The sequence below is a fragment of the Danio rerio genome, chromosome 7 (assembly GCF_049306965.1).
Source record: "Danio rerio strain Tuebingen ecotype United States chromosome 7, GRCz12tu, whole genome shotgun sequence".
Classification (NCBI taxonomy): domain Eukaryota; kingdom Metazoa; phylum Chordata; class Actinopteri; order Cypriniformes; family Danionidae; genus Danio; species Danio rerio.
In genome coordinates, this window is record NC_133182.1 from 4,900,001 (window position 1) to 4,917,893 (window position 17,893).

At 38.9% G+C, this 17,893-nt stretch overlaps 1 protein-coding gene across 2 annotated transcripts; it reads right to left on the bottom strand.

Annotated features, from left to right (window-relative positions):
• Nucleotides 1-8,002: 8,002 nt before the first annotated feature.
• si:ch73-223f5.1 lies at nucleotides 8,003-17,660 on the bottom strand. Of its 2 annotated transcripts, none has more exons than XM_005172149.6 (3): nucleotides 17,416-17,660; nucleotides 13,067-13,144; nucleotides 8,003-11,748 (listed from the first exon to the last, which is right to left on the bottom strand). In XM_005172149.6, the coding sequence occupies exons 2-3, from the start codon at nucleotides 13,071-13,073 to the stop codon at nucleotides 11,180-11,182; spliced, it is 576 nt and encodes a 191-aa protein (XP_005172206.1). In that variant the 5' UTR covers nucleotides 13,074-13,144; nucleotides 17,416-17,660; the 3' UTR covers nucleotides 8,003-11,179. The 2 variants fall into 2 exon arrangements, with proteins under 2 accessions (XP_005172206.1, XP_005172205.1); XM_005172148.6 differs by having other exon boundaries at nucleotides 9,254-11,748; nucleotides 13,067-13,148.
• Between the last annotated feature and the right edge of the window lie 233 nt (nucleotides 17,661-17,893).

Below are 17,893 nucleotides of genomic sequence, written 5' to 3' on the forward strand. Positions count from 1 at the left end.
AAAAACAAATAGTTTTTTTAATTTAAAATAAAAAAAAACAAATTGAAATTTAATGCCTTTTTTTGATTTTCGTTTTTGAATTTTAAAACACAAATTAAACAAACATCTCTTTTTTCTTTTTCATGGTGGAAAACAGAAAAGCAAAATTGAAAAATTATGTGATTTTCATTTTTTTATTACCAATAACAAAAAATAAAATCACTATTTTAATAGACAAAAAATCTAATATTTTAAATAGACCAAAAATACACACACACACACACACACACATATATATATATATATATATATATATATATATATATATATATATATATATATATATATATACACATACATATATATATATATATATATATATATATATATATATATATATATATATATATATATATATATTATTGTTATTACTACAAATAAATGCCTTGTATAATAATTCAAATAAATCCAAACGTGTTTATCCAATAGATAAACAAATAAATAAACACACTGTGCTATGTAGAATTAAATAAATTGAGCTAAGTACTGAGGAAATATAGCTACTATTTAAAGTAAACTGAATTAAAATTAATTGTGTGTAATCTGCCTCTTTAAGCATGTGTTACTACTAACCTACTCTCTGTTACAGCTTGCCCCGCAGGTGGGGTAAATAGTAACATTTACACTCCTGGCACTTTCGGCAATAATGCACAGAAATTATAGATCCGACAATCATACAACCAGTGCTCATTTGTAGGAGAGGCTTGTGTGTTGCTGGTGAAAAACAAATGGTTTGTCTAACCCCATTACTTTGTTCATCATTAGGGCTGTGCCAAAATATCGATATATCTAACCATTGCGATAATTTATTTCACAATAGTGTATCGATAGTCCAACCTGAAGTATCTATTCATGTTGTGCCAAACAACCTCCTCCTTTGCTCCAGTAGATGTCGCTAACTCGCTATCAACAAAACGCTAAGTAGTACGGTATCAGCAGTAAGCAAGAGTGAGCATAGTGAAAAATATAAAGGAGCCTCCAGCTTTTAGAGCTGACGTGTGGCTGTACTTTGGCGTTAACACTATACCAGAGTACTGAATTAGACAAAAAATGCCATTTGCAAGCTTTGCAAATCTATCTTAAAATATTCGGGAAACACTACGAACTTGGTTATCACTTAACAAGACACTACGCAGATGAATTAGCGGCACTGCGACCTCAACCGAAATCTCTTGATTCAAGGCAAACTACACTGGATAACATCATCAGCAAGCTTCTGTTTGCCTTAACTAACATTGTAGAGTTACTGAAAACGGCATAGGAAGAATGGAGCATCAATTGGAAGGACCTGTCGTTGTAACAGACAACGCATCAGACATGATTACGGCAGCACAGTAAAATGTTCACGATGCTGTCAGTCGCACTGTCAGTTTCTAATAGCCTAGTTTACCACATATTAGAGCACTGTGTTTCAGTTTTATGTTTACTTGATGCATTTTGAATTTTTTTTTTAACTTGCTTGCTTATAAATTGTTTATTTAACTTATATGTGACTTTAGTGGCATATTTATTTTAGTTCAGTGTTAAATAACAATATGCATTTAATACAGTTCAGTGAGTTCTCTGTTCGATAACACTGTGCAGTTCTAATGAATTTAAATGGATAGAAATTAAATTGGAATTGGAGTTTTAATTTGTCTGCTGTCTTCATCAACTTGTCAATATAACATGACACATACTAATACAAACTATTGCAATATATCACAATATTTATTGTATCGTGACCCATGTATCGCGATATGTATCGTATCGTGAGGCCCTTGCCAATACACAGCCCTATTCATCATTTGACCAAAACCAAAAATTGTTACTTTGTGCCGCGTTCTCCCCTATGCCAACCATAAGAGGTGTCGCTTTAAAAATGCACACATCTACCATTATAATGAAAGCATTTGACTGCTTTCCTAACATTTTGTGCTCATTTAGGACTAAATTAGTTGTGTTCGGTAAAAAAAAAAAAAAAAAACACCAAGATCAACATCTTTAGATGTTATTATTATTAATATTCATGTGTATATATCTGTTCAAACACACACCAAAAACCCTAAATTTCGCTCTGCTTCTAATCCCGTGTACAGAATCCATTTGAGCAGTGTCTGTTTTTTTACTTTGGAGCGCGTCGGATAGGATAGTGTGAGTACGCCCTTACATCTGGACCACATACTGAATGTAATGATGGCTCTAGGGCGGTCCACTCCTGGGGTCCGTTCTTCGTACCTCGCTTAAATGATCTAAGATGATTTGGCAGATCCTGGATCTTTAAATCTTGATAACTGATCTCTCGCTAATTTGGTTCTTCAAACAAGTTCGCGAATCAGATTAGAATGTCTGGATGAACTGATCTGAGATCGCTGCGTGTGTTGTGAAGGACAGATCTATCGATCCTCGAAATCATGAGCAGCAATGCAACGATTGGCTGACGGCACAGCAGCGTAATGACATCATCTGATTAATGTTCAATTATCCATGTGAGCAAAATTACATAAAATTAGCAGTAAACGGCTTGTTAAATATGACACGCAAGAACCTTCCACATTTGTTGTGAGCTGCAGGCTTTACACTTTCATGTGTCAAGAGTATTCATCATGTATTTCAATGCATATCAATGTATTTAGTTCTAAATTTAGAGAAGATTTTCTTTATTATAGTAGCCATTTTTTAATCGGTGTAAAGAATAACTGCATGTTTACAAAAGCATTTTGATATCGGTAAAGGCGTCTGCAACTTTTGTGATGCATCAAATCACCGGCATATTACCTATCAAAATATGTTTATGACTGCATAAATGTATTATTGCTTTAAAAAAAAAGTCACATTGTGCATTTCTATTATACACAATTTGTACTAAAGCGATCTAAAAAGTTCATATCAATAAGTTTTCTCTTTGCACCACCAGGTGGCAGTCTTTATACTGTACTTTCATTTCGAGGGTGCAGATTGCATACGTTTTATTAATATGTATAACTTTATTTATTTTATTAATGACTATAACTTTATATATATAGTTAAAAATATGTACCATTTTCCCAAGTGTATATAACTACTACTGTAAGAAAATATGAGAATTCGGCACATACTTTCTGTATTATCTTTGCTTGAACTAGGCCGATCTAATCCTGTTTATATGAATTGAACCTGCTCCCGATCAGATTTGACCTAGCAGAACTGTTGCCATGACAACAACTCTCGGATCAGCTTTGAAGAACGAAACGATCCTGGATCATGTCAAATCGTCAATATCCAAATCCAGCTATCTGAGTAATCCACGTACGAAGAACAGACCCGTTTGTCAGATCTGGGCCACAAATAAGCCAAAGCAATACCACATATTAGCCAGAGTTCAACCAAATGAAGCAGAACTGACTCTATTCTTGGCCACAGTATGCTTTTATTCTGGCCCAGATCCGGGCCACACCAGACACTTACATCTGGACCACCTACTGAATCAAATCATGACGTTAGGGCGGTCCACTCCTGTTTGTCAGATCTGGGCCACAAATAAGCCTAAGCAATACCACATATCAGCCAGAAATGAACCAAATGAACCAGAACTGACCCTATTCTGGGCCACAGTTTGCTTTTATTCTGGCCCAGATCTGGCCCACACCTTACACTTGCCGGGTGTGGCAAAGTACAAAAATCCCAGCATGCATTGCAGTATGAATACATTATACTCCAGTTTTCATTATCTGCTGTTGATTCTGCTGTTTATGTTGACGTTGTTGATTTTGTCACTTGTCGTCTCCTGTTTGTGAGTTTTGTTCATTTTGTTAATTGTCACCATTATTGAGGTTCATACACTGATTATTGATGTCTCTGTGAGCAGAAGTTGAGCAACAGAAACTTTTTTTTGCTTATAAACCTTCATAATTCTGTGGCATGTACAAGCATGTTATTACGTTACTTCTAATAATGGATTAAACATTGGTTAACATCAGTGAATAATGTTATTTCATTACAGGTTGTGCCTCGCTTCATTTTTTTATTTCATTTTGTTGTTGTTGTTGTTTAATTGGCTTGTTTGCAATAATTAATTAATTTTTCAAGCAGAGTTCTTTAAAGTTACAGCAGCCCAAAAAAATAATAAATAAATACATTGAGAGGTTCAGGGCTATAAGCCCAACTAAAGCGAACACTTTTCTCCATGATGATGATTAGTCTATCTGGTCCACATATGTTTTAAGATAACTGGGCCAACATTTGTCATTTCTTCTCTGGGTCACATTAGGGTCACGGCCGCATTAGCCAGAGCTTACTGTGGCAAATATTTGCCAAAAGTGGCCCACATTTGTATTAAAATAACTGGGCCACATTTTCCATATCTTCTCTGGGCCAATATAGGCTAACGGCTGCATAAGCTAGAGTTTACTGTGCCAAATATTTGCTAAAAGTGGCCCACATATGTCTTAAGATAACTGGGCCACATTTGCCAAATCTTCTCTGGGTCACATTAGGCTCACAGCCGCATTAGCCAGAGCTTAATGTGCAAAATATTTGCTTAAGGTGGCCCAAATATGTTTTAAGACAGGGGTGCTCAATCCTGTTCCTGGAGATCTACCTTCCTGCAGATTTCAGTTGCTACCCATATCAAACACACCTGCCTGTAATTATCAAGTGGTGTTCAGGTCCTATAATTAATTGGTTCAGGTGTGTTTGATATGGGTAGCAACTGAAATCTGCAGGAAGGTAGATCTCCAGGAACAGGATTGAGCACCCCTGTCTTAAGATAACTGGGCAACATTTGCACCGAAACGTGTGAGCCACTTTAGGTTTAGACCCAGATTACCCTTAAATGACTATGCTACATTTTTGCCAACTGTGGCCCGCATTCATCCTCCTTCATTTGGGCCAAATTGATCATTTTCCACATGGGTCATATTAGGCTCATATTCAGATTACGTTTTGCCAAATCTTTGCCTTAAATGGTCCATATATGAATTTGAATCTTTGGCTCACATTCATTTTGTCTGGGCTGAAGGAAGACCACCAGTGCCACAAAACTGCCTAAAGTGGCCCACATTTGTATGCTATCTGGGTTAGAATTTTGGTCTTGTTCATAGTCCAAATATCTAAAAAATAAATAAAAATCTTACCTCAAGAAGCGTTTTCTAGACAAGCAAAAAAAAAAAAAATGATGTATTTTTTTCAGAAATAATATGCCAAAGTTTGTCCTTAATGGGGTAAACCAGGGGTTCCCAAACTTTTCACTCCGTGACCCCCAAAATAACAATGCCAGTGACTCGCGACCCCCAATATCCTCTGAGGTGGTTAAAAATACAGAAACCTTGCATGCAATGACGCAGACGCACCAATTAAATTTGTGTCAGTGCTTTAAATGTTCCAGAAAGTATAACCTGATGTTATAAAATCAAAATGCATCTGACGCTATTGCTGCCTTTAATATAATGTAATTACCCCAAGGGTCGCAATCCAATAAAACTAGTAACTATAAGCTACTATAGTAACTATGTAGTATATAGTAACTATAAATGACTATTTTTATTTTCAGTATAGTTATGGATAAAATATGGTAATTCTTATGGTTTAATAAAAATAAATAGATTTTTGGAAATCACCAGGCGACCCCCCTTCATTGCCCTGCGACCCCTCGGGGGGTCCCGACCCCCACTTTGAGAACCACTGGGGTAAACAACAATCGTATGTCAAAATGAAAAATATTTTTTACTTCAAGATTTTTTTGATATTTGGTGTAGAAACTGTTTTGCAGTGTATGTAATTATTTAAACAGCTTTATTGTTTTTTTGATTATTTTATGTCTGTATTTGTACATACTGTTAGACTCCATTCATATATTTGCTCTGTTTATCTCCATTTCCCTTGTAATTTGTTTATTATATTTTATAGAGATGAACAAAAAATCATCCTTCATCACTCAAATTATTAATTCTTTCCTAATATAGCCATTCAGGTTATCTTGTGAATTAACAATGTTGATTTAAATTGATATGAGACAGTAAGAGTGATTCGTTCAGGTTTCATTTATTGTTTTATTGTCATAATATGAAATATTTACTTTGACATCTTCTAAATGCTGTACAGCTTTAAGAACAGAATTCCTTAGTGCTACTTAGAGCAAGCCTGTAACTATTGGCCATAGATATTTACAAGATGTCACCTACGCTGTTTGCCTATTGGAAGGAATTTGTCAATAGAGCCGCCATTTTGGTACAGGGTAACGCTCCTTTGAAATTAATGTGGGGCCAAGGTGCTGTAAAGGACTGGCCATCCAGAACCATAGATATATACACACATCTATGATTGGTCAGTATGTAAATATTTTATTAAACATTTTATTAAATTACGAAAATTATAATATTACATTTATTTTCTATATTGATTGATAATGGACAGCTTGGTGCATTGCTTGTATTATCCTCCCTCCTTTTTAAATTTGATCTAATCCATGTCCTGAAACACCCCCTCTCCTGCTTTCACTTCTAATGCTGCGTTCACACCAGACGCGGAACGTGCGTCAAGCGCGAGTTAAGTCAATGCAAACATGCGAATAGACATCCTGCGACGCGATACACGCAAATGGCACGACTTGATTGACGCGAATTGCGCGAATGGTGGGGTACGAATGGCGCGTCGCGTATTGAGCATTTCATGTGAATCACTTGAGTTCGATAATCTGAACTTCAGCGGACATTTGCGCCGCGTCAACCAATCAGGAGCTTGCTCTTGTGGGGTCGTTATTGTCACGTATCGCCTGTTGTGAGTGTCCTGGAGGAAATCCTCCAGCCGACACCGACAAGAAGTTCATCAAACTGGGCTGGGCTCAGTCAGACGCAGCGCTGAAAGCCTTTATCATCCAGGTTAGGTTTCTGGAGGAGTTTATGAGCTTATAGAGCTGGATGCACCTCTGAAAGGATCTAGTGGACTTAGACACGACCTTAAACATATCAGGTGCGTTCGACATGAAGCTCAGCTGCAGCCGGTGATCAACGAGATTAGCCGAGCGCATGCGGGGGCGGAGTTGAAAACGGAGCCGTCAAGACGGACAGCTGGACACTTCGGGACTCAAAGTTGCTGCAGTCATGATGACCGATCACATGGCGTCATCATATTTTTTTATATATTTTTTGTTATTTTTATTTATAACAACAAAACATTTACAAATAAAACAGAATACAGTCTCTATAAACTGTAGTTCCTTTTTAAACAATGAGGGAGAATTATGAATAAAATATATAACAAATGCATGAGAGAAATAAAAGGAAACGAGAGGGTAATATAAACATAAAAACGAACAGGTCTATTAAATACAAAGCAATAAGCATACATTGTAGGCGTTAAACATCAATCTTTAGGCTAATACTTCTTGTTTGAATATGCTAAAAAAGGGTTTACATATATGTACATTTATAGATATAAAAATTTCCAATGTAAAAAGCAAAACAAGGTGTTTTGATTAGGTCTTAATAAATGACATTATTTTGTTTAATGAATGAATTTTCAAAAAAAGCATTTTAATCCAAAAAGATTGTGTTGAAAAGAACAAAAGGTAAAATAAGTGAGCGATGTAGAAGTTTCCCAGAAAGAGCAGGTAGCCTTTAAACTGCTAGACAGAAAATAAAATATATATTTATATTATAATAATAAAACCATTTTATAATTATTTAATATAATAGTTCTTTAACTTAATTTGTTAAGAGAGCTTTAGGGTGGCAGGATCAATGATGATTATTATTTTATTTCAAGTCTGTAAGACTTATTTGAGTTCATATTTAGGTTATTCACTAAAATATACACTAAAATATATCATTTAAATCGTTCATGGAGATGAATGCAGTAAATAGTCTGTATAAAAAGAAAAAACAAGCTAACCTTTATAACCAGATTATTTAACAAAAGATGATTACTGCAGTAAAATATTTGTAGTCTTTTAATAAGCAAGATGTGTACAGGATAGAGAGGGTGTGAAAAGTGAATTGTTTGTTTTGAAACTTTTGAATCGGAATTTGTCCAATTATAAACCCGAAATACACGTGTTTGTTGTCATGTGGTGAACTCGGCCAATCGTGTAATATCGGTGTCGTCATCAGAGCTCCTGCAGCTGCTCTTCAGATACTGCATGGTCTGAATCAGCCGTCTGATCTCAGAGCGCTGATCTCGGTACTTTGATGCCACATGTGACAGTCACGTGGCGTCGGCGCAGCATCAATCCGGACAAGATTTCTAACCAGCATGCACCGCTTTAAGACTGATTTCGATCGATCTGCGCAGCGCTGCATGAAGTCGAACGCACCTATCGACGCTGTTTTTTAGCCTTCATAAAACACAAACACTGTTATTTTCTTTATAAAATCCATGTTTAGCAACGAAGCTAGAGTCACCAGGCAGACAGAAGCCCAGCCCATCACGCAAATCCGCGTCTGATCTGAAGTGAATTTGACGCTATTTGGCGGCTATTTACATGCGAACATCGTGATTTATCCGCGCATTCCGCGTCTTGTGTGAGGGAACCATCAATATCCCTGTGTCTTTCTAATATAAATAGTATATAACATTTGTAATATTCAATAATTTAGGGTGGAAAGCATAACCATTGAGGCGCAGACACTTATATTATCAGTCACCCTTATCAAGTTACTTTAAATACTAGCCGTTACTTCAAATAGCCGACAATAAATGTTTCTGGCACCGCAGCGTCTTGTCATATTTTACTTTAATTGTTTGCTGATTTTATTCAACAAAACTATCATAAACCTAAAATTTAGTGCAAGTTGGTGCTACTTTGCCTTATGGTCAGAGCAATAGGTGACTGCATTATAATCAATAACGTTACTTGAGCATAAAAGTTTGTAACATACGAAATCATAAAAAAACGAAATCATACCTATGGAATGTTCTGCCTTTTGCTTTGTTTTCTTTGTTTGCTCATTACTACACCTGTACACAGCACTAAAGTCCAGCATCTTTTAACCTTGACTAATGCGGTTGAATTACTTTTGTAATGGGAGCACTGTACAAATATGGCGGCGATATTGACACATGCTCAAGATCCTAGTGTATATATCTATGACCATTGGAAACTGACTCAGTGTGTGTTTCAGAGTTTCGCTCCTGTTTCAGTAAACAAAATGATCTCAAACTCAATTCCTAGAGGGCCGCAGCTCTGCTTAGTTTAGCTCCAACCACCTCCAACTCACACCTGCTTAATGGTCTCCACTAGACTTGAACACCTTGATTAGTTGGATCAGTTGTGTTTTATTAGGGTTGGAGCAAAGCTCTGCAGAGCTGCGGCCCTCCAGGAATCATTTCATTCATTCAGTTCATTTCGTTTTAAACAATGTTTCCAGTCGTTATTACTGCTGCCAAGTGGAAAAAGACAGAAAAAACCCAATATAAATGGCAGCAAATCAAAATACTGCAATGTAATTAAAAATTCTAATATCAGGCATGCCGTAATCATGATACAAAAACGTGCAAAAACAGAATTACTTTAACAGGAATATTAACAACCTCAACATTGCATTTCTGTGTATTAATATTAAACATAAATGTTCAGAGAAAACAAACTTTTAAAACTAATTAAATTGTAAAAAGAGTTCTAAATTGAAATGGGTAACACTTTAAAAATGTCTCATGGGTAGACATTAGTTGATGCATTAACACTTAAAAGACAAACATGACAAAACCCATAACAACAAATTAATATTGAATAATAACAAGACACTATTTTTGTATAGTAGATATTAGGGTGTGCAACATGGAATGATTATTTTATTTTTTACACAAAATATCTGTGAACCTGGTCCAGTATGTCATTGTGGTTACAGGCTGCAACAAGGACATCTTGACTTTTTTTGGCAAATTAAAGGCCAGGACAAAGCATTGAGCCATCGGTAAGCACTGATTTGGCTAGTTTGTTTAGTAAGATCCACAAGTCACCTTTCATTGGTTGTTGGGGTAAGTTTGGCCAAATCAGCATGCAGAATTGGTGTTAGCGAAAAAGTGTGCTTTGGTTGTTCAGCAACGAATCAGATTTCGAAATGAAAAACTCAAGGGACAAATCCAAGTAAACAAGTAGGATCGCAAAGAAGCCTGCCGTCTTTAGTTGCCTGTCTCAGATGCTTGCTAACAATATGACTGTTTCAGAAATGACAAGTACTGTGAATGGGACTGAACGCTGCTTTTGTTTACAGATTTGTTCGTGCGTATAACATGTTCAGGTTTATTATGTGAAAATAGACATCAAAATACTGCCCTCCGCTCTTTTTTGGGGGTCTTGGAAAGATGCACGCCATTCAGCAAACAGACTCCATTTCAGGCTTCATGCTCAACTTATAGTGGAGGCTCTAGTCTGATTTATGGACTACACATGAAGGTTACAGAGAGCACAACACTGGGTAGGCTGTAGCATTGACTAGTGCCTGCAGCTCAATGATCAGGTCCGATATAAAGTGGAGGTGTGTGCGAGAATTTGTTCCTAGAAACAATAATTGTTTTAATTAATTATGAACTTACCTATTACACTATGTGTTATTAACTTCTACAACTACCCCCAAACCAAACTCTCCGTTATTAAAGTCTACACCAACCCCAACCCTTACAGTTATTAAAGTCTACACCTACCCCAACCCTCAGTTATTAACATCTATACCAGAGGTCTCCAAGCCATGTCCTGGATCTTCTTCTATGGGACAGAGTTTGGGCACCCCTGGTCTACACCTCCCCCAACCTTAACCCAACCCTCACATTACTTATTTACACGTTATTAAAGTCTACACTTAAGCCCTACCCTTACAGTTATTAACCTCCACTCCTACCCTAACCCTAAACCCAACTATCTTAGTAGCATGGGTATTACCATAGTTTGCGTTACAATGTCCACTACGAATTGGATCTGATCCAGTACATAATTATGCTACAGACTGAAGCGAGGACATCTTGCTTTTTTTAACTGCTGCTACTCATCCTGTATCTCTTATCAAAGTTCCTGCTGCTAAATCTCCAACCGCATCTCATTCTGCACATCCTGTTAAAACTCCTACTCCTGCGACCTCAGAAACTCCTAAAACTCCAGCCTGCGCTCCTCACCCTTCTCCTCCACAGCCTCATACAGCAACCTTATTTTATCCTGCTAATCCTTCTGCAACTCCTGATCCTGCTCCTTCTACCACCTCAGAAACTCCTGAAACTCCAGCCTGCCCTCTTCCTCCTCCTCCTCCTCCACAGCCTCACTCTGCAACCGTATTTCATCCGCCACATCCTGCCAAAACTCCTGCTCCTGCTCTTCCTGTGACCTCAGAAATTCCTGTAACTCCAGCCTGCGCTCTTCCTTCTGCTCCTCCGCAGCCTCATTCAGAGACCGTATCTCATCCTGCAAATTCTCCTGCAACTCCTGCTCCTTCTGCCACCTCAGAAACTCCTGAAACTCCAGCCTGCTCTCTTCCTCCCCCTCCTCCACAGCCTCACTCTGCAACCGCATCTCATCCGCCACATCCTGCCAAAACTCCCGCTCCTGCTCCTCCTGCGACCTCAGAAACTCCTGAAACTCCAGCCTGCGCTCCTCCTCCTGAATCTCTGCAGCCTCATTCAGCAACCGCATCTCATCCTGCAAATCCTTTTGCAACTCCTGATGCTGCTCCTCCTGCGACCGCAGTTCCTCCAAGTACTCCTGCTGGTCCTCCTCATTCAGCTTCAGCCTCCGCTTCTTCTGCTGATCCTTTTGCATCCACAGCTCTTAAAAAAAAGAGAATAATATTAAAAATTATTTTAAGGTGTACATTTCATTCATTAATTCTTTTTTTATCGCTTCTCCGTGGCCGGGTCGCAGGGGCAGCAGTCTTAGGAGAGAACTCCAGAATTCCCTTTTTCCCAAACACTTCCTCCAGCTCCTCCGGGGGGCATCCCGAGGCATTCCCAGGCCAGCCAAGAGACATAGTAACTCCAGCGTGTCCTGGTTCTTCCCCGCGGCCTCCTCCCTGTGGGACATGCCTAGAACGCCTCCCTAGGTAGGTGTCCAGGAGCCACCTCAGCTGACTTCTCTCGATGTGGAGGAGCAGTGGCTCTAAGCCAAGCTCCTCCCAGGTGTCAGAGCACGTCACCCTATCCATAAGAGTGTGCCCTGCCACCCTGCAAAGGAAACTTATTTCGGCTGCTTGTATCCGAGATCTTGTCCTTTTAGTCATGCCCCAAAGCTCATGACCATAGGTGAGAGTAGGAACGTAGATTGACTGTTGAATCGAAAGCTTTGCCTTTCAGCTCAGCTCCTTCTTTACCACAATGGACTGGTACATCGACCATGGTACATTACTGTGGTGCTGCACCAATCTGCCTGTCAATCTCACGTTCCATCCTTCCCTCAGTCCTGAATAAAACCCCAAGATATTTGAACTCCTCCACTTGGGGCTAGCACTTTCCTTCAACCTGGAGATGCCAAACCCCCTTTTTCCGGTGCAGCACCATGGCCTTGGAGGTGCTGATTCTCATCCCAGCCGCATCACACTCGGCAGCAACCGCCCCAGTGCATGCTGAAGGTCCATGTTCGATGAAGGCAACAGAACATTATCTACGAATTGCACCTAAGGTTGCAAATAATAAGGTTGCACCTTGAAATTCTGTCCATAAAAAATATGAACAGAGTTGGTGACAAGGGGAAGCCCTGCCGGAGTCCAACATGCACTGGAAACAAGTCTGACTTATTGCCAGCAATGCGAAACAAACTCCTACTCTGTTCATACAGGGATGAGACGGCCCTTAACAGATCGTCTCTGATCCCATACTCCCAGAGCACCCTCCACAGGATGCCATGAGGCACATTGTCGAATGCCTTATCTAAGTCCACAAAACACATACTCCCATAAACTCTTGAGCACCTTGGTGAGGGTATAAAGTTGGTCCAGTCTACCACAGCCTGGACGAAAACCGCATTGTTCCTCCTGGATCCTAAGTTCAACCATCGGCCGGATCCTCCTCTCCATTTAATTTAAGGTACCCATTACATTTAAAATTTCATTGATGCTTATTCATTTAAAAACATAGTGCATTAATAACTTACTTTCCATGATCCTTTTCTGTTGATGATGCCTGTTTCTGCGAGGTAAATGGTGTGCCGGTAGTTCTTGACTCTCTAGGCCTTTCTTCACAAGAGACAAAATAATCACGGATGATGTTTTCTCAACACATTTACCTCAAAACATTTAATGAATTTACCAAACAATAAACTGTAATCAATAAATAAAAACCACTAGGCATGTTAGTAACATTTTAGCCTTTACTTTGGAAATACATAATTCCCAAATTATAATGTATGTACAGTAGGGGTCATTCTAGGTTAACTGTTCACAAATTATAGGCGGGAACTTTAAGTAGTGATGGGAAAAATGGCTTTTAAAAGCTTTGAAACAGTGGAATCAATTGTTTTGCAAATGATTCACTAGGGGCCTCACTGTGGTACAGTGGGTAGCACTATCGCCTTACAGCAAGAAGGTCACTGGTTCAACCCTGGCTGGATCAAATAGCATTTCCGTGTGGAGTTTGCATGTTCTCCCCATGTTTGCGTGGGTTTCCTTCGGGTGCTTTGATTTCACCCACTTTTCAGACATGTGTTGTAGTTGAATTGGGTAAGCTAACTTGTCAGTAGTGTATGTCTGTAAATGTATGGGTGTTTCCCGGTGATGCGTTGCCCTTTCATTAAAACATCTAAAAGCATGTAAACATGATCCAAAATCAGGTAAGATTTAAAAAGCCATTATTAAAAACTGATTTGCCACTGAGCAGTCTGACTGTTTGAATTATGCAGGTTTTATGGTATTACACAGATCCCCCACCCCATCCCCCCTAACCCCCATGCAAGTAACCTTTACATTTTTTAAATGTTTTGAAATAGTTTTAACCCAATTAAGCTCTATTTACTGAAATCACCTATCCTTGCCATTTGGTATGCACTCCAAACCACTGATTCAAAACAAAAGATTCATAGATGTTTTTGAAGCTTCATTTAGCGGTGCTTTGAAAGCAGTCATCCCTGATTGCTTGAGGGAAGATACAGACAGTTTTTTACCACTACACTAGGCTGTTTGTACCACACTGTGCAAGTCATTTTAAAAGATAATGACTGATGGATTGATTGTTTGGATTTTCGCATACACTGAAATATCTAGGGTCTATTCTAGGGATAGTAAAATAAATAATAAATATAAAGGTGTAATACATGAATGGGACATTGCAATAAAAGGTCTGAGTTTGCCTCCTCCACAGGCAGAGCTTGCAGGTTCACTACATGGTCTCTAAAAGGAGCGGTAGGAACCTTGTGCACACAACCAGGCCAAGGTCTCAGGATAATGTGAGAATAGACCGGCCCAGATTCCAAGCGCAATTTGCTGACTGAAAATGCCTCCAGATCCTGACTGTCTTGATATATGCCAATGTTATCTTCATAGATAGAATTTTTGCAATGATGCCAAGTCTAGTGGTTCAAATGAATCTCTTTAGTCCAATGAGGACTACAAAGAGATCCCAAGAGGGCATGAGAGACAGATAGGGTGGATTTAATTGGCTGGCACCTTCAGCAAATAGACTACAGGGCATTTGTGCACCTCATAGTGGGGAATCTAACTGAGTTATGGCGTCTTCAACGCCGCATCTATGGACCACACATGAAGGTTACATCTTGGTTACATCACATGGGGCTAGTGGCTGTTGATAATAATAACAATACTTCCTTACATTTGTATAGCGCTTTTCTGGACACTCAAATAGCTTTACACAATGGGGGAATCTCCTCATCCACCACCAGTGTGCAGCATCCACCTGGATGATGCAACAGCAGCCATGTTGGCTAGACTGCACACCACACACCAGCTGATTGGTGGAGAGGAGCAATTATGGTATGGGGTTTGTTAGGAGTCTGTGATAGACATATGCCAGTGGGTAGATTTTGCCAGGATGCTGGAGTTAAACGCCTACTCTTGTTCGAAGGACATCCTGGGCTTTTTAACGACCACAGAGAGTCAGGGCCTCAGTTTAACATCTTATTCAAAGACAGCGGTCCAAAAACGCAGGTGTGGTTGGGCCAGAGTAGCATGACTTGAAAAAAGTTAATCTTGGTGAACAAGACTCAAAGGTCCGAGTAGGCATGGGCCAATGTTTCCAAGGTATATCGCAGTTTGGAAAAGTCAAGGTTTTAAAACCGCCAAATTTTTGTGCTATACCATTCCTAAGGTATGTGTAAAATGTTTTATTTATTGTTTTTATTTATTTATTTTTTATTTCTAGTACAGTATCTTCAGCAGAAAATCTATCCAACGATGCTGTATTAAATTGTAAAGAAATCTGTGTTTGTAAAACAAGAGCAGAAGTCAATGATTTATTAAAATTATTTAGTCTGATATGTTTACTGCTACAAAATATTATAAATGTTTCTCAGAATAAAATATATGATGTTCAATGGGGGGAAAAAGTAGTTTTGTTTTACCCAGACATTTAAAAAAATATATAATTTAGAGCAGTGGTTCCCAACAGGGGGGTCCCCACTCACAAGGGGCCGGCAGCTCTTTGCAATTCCCACACAGTCACCCACTGAAGCTAAGCAGGGCTGCGCCTGGTCAGTACCTGGATGGGAGACCACACAGAAAAAACTAGGTTGCTCCCAGATTTGGTGTTAGTGAGGCCAGCAGGGTCTGTGTGGCTTCTAATGCCCCAGTATAGTGACGGGGACTCTATACTGCTCAGTAAGTGCCGTCTTTCGGATGAGACGTTAAACCGAGGTCCTGACTCTCTGTGGTCATTAAAAATCCAGGGGTTTCACCCCAGCATCCTGGCCAAATTTGCCCACTGGCCTCTGCCCACCATGGCCTCCTAACCCTCCCCATATCATAATTGGCTTCATCATTCTCCATTCATCTCATTCTCCTCTCCACCAATCAGCTGGTGTGTGTCGTCGTGTCATCCAGGTGGATGCTGCACACTGGTGGTGGATGAGGAGATTTCCCCCATTGTGTAAACTGCTTTGAGTGCCCAGAATAGCGCAATATAAATGTAAGGAATTATTATTATTATTATTATTATTATCAGTGAGCTCTGTAGGGGGTCGCGTCATATTTTAAAAAAAAATTAAGCAGTGGACAATTAGGAGACGAATCATGTTGCCTTAGTTCATTTTATCCCCTGGCTGACCAAAAAAATGACAAATTTGTAATTCATCCTCCACAAAAAGACTCACTGATCACTGGAATCTCACTGAGCTTACTAGACCCAGGTGAGGAAGCTCCAAACATTTTTGGTCACTTCGCTAGCAATACTGGAAACACGAAATGCTGGAAATACCAAGATAGTTCCTTGAACAATGATTTTGGTTCATTTTCCCGAAGCAAAGAAGCCCTGACCCAGCCACAGTGCATTATCTGCACCAAAGTTCTTGCTGACAAATGCATGAGGATGTCCAAATTAATGAGACATTTGCAGACAAATCATCCCAAATACCGCAAGGTGTATCCAAAACAAATAACCCACTGATGTTTTGCCTTTGTTTTACTTTAGGATATTATTTGTGCATGAACGTCTTGATAGAGTAACAAATAATTTGTTTGAAAATCTTTTTTGTTTTGTTTTTGTCATCGTCACTGCAAACTTGTACGAGCGATAATATTATTAAATGTTGAGCAGGCCTTACAATATATTCCTGGAGAAAAAGGGGGTCTCAGACAAAAAAGGTTCAAGGCCACTGTTTTAGAGCTGTGATCACAATACTGTGAAATCGTGATATTTTTTTATCCAAGGTTATCATACAGTCAGAATCTAATACCGGCCCATGTCTACTGTAGGTCCAAGTTAGTAAAATTATCCAAAATTTCCAGCACTATGAGCTCCACTTTTGATTAAAAATAATAGTTTAAGTGAAAAATCTGATTTTCATGTCATCAATTGGAGGTACAAAATAATGAAAATAATGAACCCTGAACTGAACACAACCTGCATATTTTGCTGACTATTGTTGCTGAAAGTTCCATTATTGTCAGGTTTTGGCTTTATTAATCAGGGGGACCTGAAATAACATTTATAGTACAATAGAGTTGCTAAATCTAAATCAAATCAATCAGAAGAGGAGAACAAAGTGTCAGATGAACAAAATGTGTTTGTGGTTGGCCAGAGTGAAGCAAGATTAGCAAGGATGCTGACAACATTCATGTTTGTTCTCATCTATTCCAGTCAGATAAGTGAAGTATTAGGTTGCTCATATATTTTCCATCTAATAAGTTCAGTTTGTCAAAATATTACAGCCTTTACTGCTTAAGTCCTTCACTGTATAATTTAGCAGCTTCAGTGTGTTTTATCTGATTTACACTGCAAAGGTCCAAAAACATCTACAAACAATCTGACGACTGAATATGATGATGATGTACTTACATGTAGTGACACTGAGGTCCTATTTTTCCTGCAGTTTCCAGCACAACCCGCAGTTTTCTCTTAGCTTTCGATTTAGTCTGGTTTAGTCGAGCTGTGGGAATAGTTCTCTGGGCGTTTTCTAGGAAACAGCCTACGTTGATTAACACTCTTGTTTTCCCCACTTTTTGCGGATTATTTATACCTCCGTTGTTTACATAACCAAACCGAAACGTTTCCAGCGGATGCCATCTCTTATCATCAGTTTCAGTTTCTGTTGCTGAAAACCCTTTCATTTCCTCGCTTTGTGTGTGTTTGTGTTGTGTTGTGTTGTAGAGCCAGCAGATGGCGCTGTTCCTGGTACAGTCAGAAAATAACAACACACCATTTCTCCATTACAGTCCATTACAATAGTCGATGTTAAATTGTCTATAAAATCAGTTAATAATTTTTGATGCATTATTTACATGAGTAGAGGGTCCAGTGTTGGTACAATTTAAAT